Genomic DNA, 7,413 nt, shown 5'->3' with positions numbered 1-7,413 from the left:
TTATTCAGGCGGCCAAAGAAGCGTTCCCTTAACGATTGTTTCATGTCCGGTCCATTAATGCCTAATCCCTCTGACATACCCAGGTACTTGTAAGTATCATTTGCGGAGAGCGTTCTTAGTTTTGTGAAATCTGAGAGTTCTAGACCCTCAGATTCCACAATCCCTCCTCGCTTCACATGCATGACAGCACATTTATCTACTCCAAATTCCATTCTGATGGAACTACTAAATTTTTCAGTTATTTTCAGTAGTTCCATCAGTTGTTTATTATTTGGAGCAAACAACTTGAGGTCATCCATGTAAAGCAAGTGGGATATGACTAGACCCCTTCTTCGTATTGTTATTATTATTATGATTCTTTAAACAGGTAAATGTCACAAAACGAAGGGCAATTCACGTAAAAAGCGTTAATTTTCATCGATTTAGCTTCAAAATTAACGGAGTTTCATGGAAACTTACCCCCCCTTTTTCAGCCCCTATCCAAAAATCCTCATTGCATCATTCTTAATTTGTAACCAAATAGCCGAATATTAATTTTAATCGAATTAGCTTCAAAACTGACGGAGTTTCATACAAACTTACTCCTCCCCTTTTTACCCCCTTAAAGGGCGAATTTCCAAAAAAAAACAAAAAAAAAAAAACAAAAAAAAGATTGCCTATATGTTAGCGAGGACTAATAGCTATATAACAAAAAAGTTTCATCAAAATCCGTCCAGTAGTTTTTGCGTGAAAAGCGAACAACAAACAGACAGACAGACAGACAGACAGACAAAAATTTTTTAAATCATGTTTTTCGCTTCTATTGGTTGAATAAAGATCCCCCATCTTATTTTTTCTTAAATATCTGTAATGTACAGACATGGAGTTGTTATAATTTTATTATATGTATAGATTATAATTTATTACTCTTTATAAAATTGATAGACATGTTATTTTTCTGTTTTTATTTTTCGGCGAGCTCATTATAGGATCTTGAAATTCTTTTCCTGTTCGCATTTTTATTTTCTTTAACATTCAGTTTCGGTATTTTATTTCTTTCCTCCGCAACATCGTTTTCATTATTTTTACATATTCCTACCGCATTTTAATCGCCTTTCTTAATTTTTTGTTTCTAATTTGAAAGCTGTGTTAATAAATAGATTTACGGGCGGACATCCAGGAAGAACAGATCTAGTTGTAGATGGAAAAAACAATAAATCGTTGCTCAAAATCATACAGCGCAAATGATCTCATAATTTCGGGTACATAATTGTGTTGTGAGAGATTCATTTTAAGCGCCAAAGAACTGGCAAAATCTATTTCATAAAATTCAAGATCAATGGTATTGGGTTGACGTTGCACACTAGGAAAATGAATATTAATTCTGCTAGGTATGGAAACAATGCACTGTGGTCTCCCCACGACGCGGAATCGGCTAAAGACGGTCGAAAAAGCCTTTATGCCTGGGACATAAGGGTGTTATTAATACCATTCGCACTGGCACGGCCAGGAGGACGCGATGGGACGACAGTGGTCGTTGCAAAGTCGCGGTTGGTTGATATTTCACAACATTATAACTACCGATCCAAACTTTAATTGAAGATTGTGAGGTGGCAATCCTGGCAAATCCAGCGAGTTTAAAAATTCCGGTGGAAAGTTGACTACATCATCTTGGTTAGTAGCCGAATCAACTGATTTATATATCCCAGATTCGCTTGTAATTTGTTCTTGAATTTTGAAATTTAATTCATTTACATCTATGTTTTTTGCAGCCAATATAGCTCGCTCGCTCAACCAATTATGATTTCTGTAATTTTGAGAAACATCTGTAAACATCTTCTGAATAAGTTCATCTTTTGATCGGGTTTAGCCAGTCAAGATGTCTATAGGAACTTTGCCATTACCAATGTCAATGAGTTGTTTAGAGAATGTGTTCCCTGATTGGTCATTGGTAGATCGACCAAATGATCCAAAACTGACAGTAACTTCTCCATTCTTTCTAAGATAGAGGATATTGAACGAGAAAGTTTTGTTGCACTTATGCAACTTAACTTGCGCTGGAGACTTTAATTTTTTCCCGATTTTTGAAAATCGTTCTCACAGTCGATTCTGAGAGTCCAAAATCTCTCCCAACAATTGTTGCTTTGCCTCCATTTTTCCTTATACTTTCATCTTCAATTCCAAAGTTACGCTTATATGTTATTTTTTTTTACAGGCAACATTTTTGACGTAGCGTTAAATTATGTATGTATCTCCAATAAATGTACACAACACAAAACACGATTGCCAGCCGAACTAAACATGACGGAACAAACGAAACGAACGAGGGAATCCCCATAGAACAAAGTCGAAGGAAGAATGTTCAGAGGAAGCGGGGATTCCCACAACCATAGAGAAGTTGATGACTACATTATGTTTATACGCACTCTTTCGCGTAATGCGAGGCATTTGAGCGCGAAATTTGAAATTCGTGTTATAGAGAAACCGCGCATAACGGGGTCGCGTAAAGCGGGGAATTACTGTACAATCGTTTGAAGAGGAAAAAAAAAAGTATTTGGAAGAACAAGAAAATATTTTTCAAATTTTCTTTTATTTGTCTTAAAAACGTATTGTGTGCTTTTAACACATGTTAATTTTTTTTTGTTATTTTTAAATGTTTCAAAGCTTGTTTGACAATTAAACAATAATTTAAATTGAAATAAATAAAGAATTCGTTTTTGATCAAAGTTATTGACGCTCTATTTCTCTCTTCTCGCCTCTTGAGATTCATTACTGAAAATACTCTTTCAGTGAAAGCTGAAGTGGCGTGAACAAAGAGTAAATAAGAAATATATTTTTTTAAATGTTTCTAATATGTTCAATATTAAAAACATTTTTAGATCCTTTCTCAGCCACAACAAGTCCAGAACTTAAGCAAATCGGAAAATTAGTCTCGTCTACATTAAAAACTCTACTTGGTTGGTTGAGAACCTCAGTCATTCCTTTTTGCATATGCATGAATCTCATTAACCCATTCTCTTATATTTTTCTCAGACACGCATGAGCTAGCTTTTGTCACACCTACAGAAGCCCTGATGCTTAACTTAGGGTGTTTTTTTAAAAAAGCTTTCCACCACCCAATGCCTGGCTTGTTATTGAAAAATGGGTTAGGTCTTGGATGCTCCACAAGAAACTTATGTACGCTGTCCATTAGATATATTTTTTGTATCTGTGACGGATATAATTAACGATTACTCCATTATGTTGTCATTATGGATGTCACGATCCCAATCAGACATAATTTCTCTTTTTGTCTTATTCATGACCTTGGACCAGTCTTCAGGTTGAATACTGTTGATGGCCTCTTCTAATAATACCAACATCTTATTTGCCGTAAATGGTGGCGAAGTATTATTTCTTGCGGCGTGACCTAAAGTAAATTATACGTTTGGAAAGCTGATTTTTTATTGCAGCTTGTAATTTAAATTGAAATTAAAAGCATACTTTTCATTTTGGCCCAAATCAGCTCAATAGCATTATACTGGCAATGGTAGGGTGGTAGTCGAAGGACCTTTTTCTTTTGCCATCTCGTCTAAAGCATATGTGGGAGTTGCTGGCTTATGACGCCGGACCAAGTCAATAAGCTCCGCCTTTAACATTTGCATATCTGCTGTAACTCCGTTTTCACTCAGCCACTGCACCAACTCGTTTTTGCGGTTGGTTTGGTTTGGGGGTTTATTGATTTTTACCGAATGGTAGGTTGCGTTGTCCATGATTATAGTCATAGGCTCTTTTAAATTATTTAAGAGACCTATGAACCAATCTTTAAATTTTTCGTAGTTCATCTCCTCGTGATACTCCGTAGTTTTTTTTGACTTGAAAGCTAGTAAGCAATTAGGAACGAATCCACTTGCTGTACCTGGGTGACAAATAATAAGGCGTTCGCCGTTGCCCTCCGGCACTTTGGTACACGATTGTGCCGTATCGTCGGTCCAACTTTTACCCACTGTGTGGTTGGCATTTAGCCACGTTTCATCCAAAAAGACAGCTCCAATCTAGTTATGTTTTTAGCCTTCCTTAAAAATGTACATCTTGCTAGGGCAAAGTCAGTCCTCTCCATAATGATCTTTCTTTTGTTATTATTTTTTTTTTTTGTAAACAAAGCCATTATCTTTTATAACTTGCTGCAACGAAGTAATATCTCCTTTGAACAAGTCGGCTTTTTTTAACACTTTTAGGAGCTTGAGAAATGTGGGTAGCTCGGGGCTACTAGTTCTGTTCTTCTATAATAACCATAAATATGATTTCTAATAGCAATCTTAGCGAAACCATCTAAATCTGTCATTGGTTTTCCTTGGTCAGCTTTTTGTTGGGAGTCGATAATTTATTTTCAGACATCCCATCTGGGCCAATTTTCTCACGTGTTATACGCGAAACAGTATTGCGGCCAATATCCAGGAGCTTCGGCTACTCGTTCTACTATTCGATTCAATGGTTACAACGGCCCACTCTTCTGTTATCCGCATATTCTTGACGTCGATTTGGTGACATGGAAAACCAATTAAACGTTTCCCTTAGGAGGGATTCGATGTTACGAGGGATAGTTTCTTCTGAAGCGTGAGAAACGGCCAATTGGAGTGAATGGCAAACACATTTAACTAGAATTAAATGTGGCAAACCGTATTCTTCTTTCATAATTTTATATACGCCGTTATTAATACCAATCATGACACTGGCATTATCGGTGCCCAATCCTACTAAATTTTGAAGGTTTAACTCCATTTCACCTTGCACTGTCTTAAGAATAGTATTTACAATACCTCTTGCATCGGACGTATCTAGTGGACTCAAAGCTAAAAACGTCGACGTTATTTTCTTCATAGAAGAACTGAAATACCGTATAACGATGCCTAAGTACTTGTGTACGGATGTCTGTTGATTCGTCAATTATGAGACTATATTTACTATCACCAATGTCCTGTTTTAAGACAGATTTAAAATGCGGCCCCAAAACATTTTTTAAAATCTCACTACATTTTGTACGATGGAGCTTCATATTACAGGCGGCTTTTGAGTTTTATAGTATCGGAGTGCACAAATACTACTCGAAAAACACCCGACAAAGTGTTTTTTCGTATTTTCAAGCACATTATGTTCAGGTGTAATTCGAGCCTTAACAACACATATGACGCCATCTCGTTTTACTTGGACATATCCAACTGCTGAATCACCATAAGATTCTCGTGTAGACCTGAAATAGACAAGTACCTATAAACACTCAAACAAAACAGTCCACGTAAAGCAAGGTATCAATTTATAAACATTAAATCATTATATATTTATCTCAGATACACACAAAGTCAAAGTTATTATACTAGGATGAACTTCAATACTAAAAAAAATATTTATAGACGTAAAATAAGAGTACGATTCAGAGTAATTTTAATGACAACTGGATATGTATAGGTTATGTTTTGGTGAACCTAATATATGTAAACTGCTGTGTGCATTTATGAATAAAAATCTAGGTATATTATGGTCTAAAATGTATTATGAAACATAATAATTACCTTGCAGCTTTCACTCCTCTGATCTCTTAGCTCGTAAAATCGGGATTTGATGCAAAATATGCTGTCATCATGAAAGCATCTATTTTCGGTAGATTGTCCGATTGTGCTTTGACAAAACCAGCTTCAGTCATCGTCCTAGATTCTAAATTGACCACTTTATTGTCATACCATGATACCAGGCTTAGTTTTACGTCATCGACGATGGCGATTTTCTCAACCATAGTACCACGACCTATTTTCTTCAGGTCCTTTTCTGTAGGCATATCAGCGTTAGGTACTCTGTTCATCCTAATGGTTCCCAATGGCAGCAATCCATTTTTATACAGGTAAACTTGCAATTTTATACTATTGAACCAGTTATCGAAAAATATTTTGTGGTTTACATTTCGAGGCACAGTAGATGTGAGTCGTGTAACAACGTTGGAGCTGACACCAAGATCTGGTGCATCACTTGGAAAAATGTTGCTTTGATCGCCAGCAAAAATATCGAAGTCGTAACTGAACCCTGATACGCCACTCAACACTTGATTTTTGTACCCCCACTTATAAGGTTTGGCTAGATTGTACTACAAATCAGCGTCGAACAGTATATTATTTATGTAATGTTCAACATACGCTTTCGTCCTTTTTGAGTATTCGCGATGTTTTGAAGCAACATGATTTCCAAAAGCTTGACTCTTGTCCCTTATCTTTGAATCATGTGTATCTTTTAAAATACGGTAGGCTTCGGCTACTCGAGGGTCTTCATGTTTTGATTTTTTTGGTGGTATTGTGTGGCCAGATTGCAGTGATGTTGATGGTTGCCATTGTGGTGTGGTATTTCTTGACCCTACTGAAGCTGCAGGTTGTGAATGTGTTGTTGAATCTGACTGTGTATCTGCATTAGGGTTCACTACCGGAGTTTCTTGTCCAATTCGCTCATTCACCTGCTCATCAGCCTGTAAAAAAACGGTTTGTAGGTTGTGGAGTATGAAGATTGAAGAATAAGAAAGTCTCTCACAGTAGAAATATATATAATTTATTTTTATACACTGAAGTTCATAAGAGTTCAGCACAACACAAGTATAGTTTATAGAAGGAGTGAAAGATTAGACGAGAACGGATAGATGAAAACAATAATTAGAAAACACAGAATAACATATATAAAAGCGCGGACAATTGTATCGGGGTAACGCTCATTAATAAAATCCGAGTAAGCAGAAGCCTAATGCAAACGCCACTAGCCGATGGCCTACGTGCGACCCTTGACACCTGTCACTTTAATTTTTTTCTTTTATTAAATTAAATCAATTGACAGGAGTCGCCACTCCAAAGAGTTAAATAAGAATAGGTCGCCACATCACCCCCTTCCAGAGCCCGTCAAGGGCGGTAATAGTCTGGAAATTTAACGCGGCGGCCTGACCGCGTCGCTTTGACGATGCCATCGCCAGGATCAAGCAAGTTCCGGTTATCCGCGTTTGGAGTGTTTTGATGAGTGTTGTTGTTAGAAGGTGTTTGAAATGTATTGTGATGAATGTTTGTGGTAGGTGGTGTGTAGGGAGTGTCTGGGTCACGCAGTATGAAGGCCGGCTTAATGCGGTCTATCGATACGGTAACCTGTTTACCGTTTACCACAATCTTGTACACCTTATCCCCTCGCTCGATGACCTTGTGTGGACCAGAGTATGCCGGTTTGAAACCACCAGCAGTGCAGTCCCTAAGGAAAACATGTGATGAGGTTGGTAGATCTTTAAATATAAAAAACTTGTTGTATTTGTTGTGCCTGGCAGCTGGTGATGGTCGTAGTTGCCGAACTAAACTCCTGAGCCTTGACAAATAATCTGTTGTGTCAACAGTCTCATCAGCCTGCGGGTCAAAAAATTCACCTGGAAGGCGCAGTGGTTGG

The 7,413-nt window shown here is 37.3% G+C and overlaps 1 protein-coding gene across 1 annotated transcript; it reads right to left on the bottom strand.

Moving 5' to 3' along the window:
* Window positions 1-2,619: 2,619 nt before the first annotated feature.
* Window positions 2,620-5,815, bottom strand: LOC126911145 (uncharacterized). Its single transcript, XM_050696435.1, has 4 exons — window positions 5,705-5,815; window positions 4,113-4,241; window positions 3,501-4,013; window positions 2,620-3,398 (listed from the first exon to the last, which is right to left on the bottom strand). The coding sequence occupies exons 1-4, from the start codon at window positions 5,813-5,815 to the stop codon at window positions 3,210-3,212; spliced, it is 942 nt and encodes a 313-aa protein (XP_050552392.1). The 3' UTR covers window positions 2,620-3,209.
* Window positions 5,816-7,413: the final 1,598 nt, after the last annotated feature.

Source organism: Spodoptera frugiperda, chromosome 10 (genome assembly GCF_023101765.2).
Source record: "Spodoptera frugiperda isolate SF20-4 chromosome 10, AGI-APGP_CSIRO_Sfru_2.0, whole genome shotgun sequence".
Classification (NCBI taxonomy): Eukaryota; Metazoa; Arthropoda; class Insecta; order Lepidoptera; family Noctuidae; genus Spodoptera; species Spodoptera frugiperda.
Note: the sequence above shows the minus strand (reverse complement) of the source record. Positions and strands in the feature narration are given on the sequence as shown.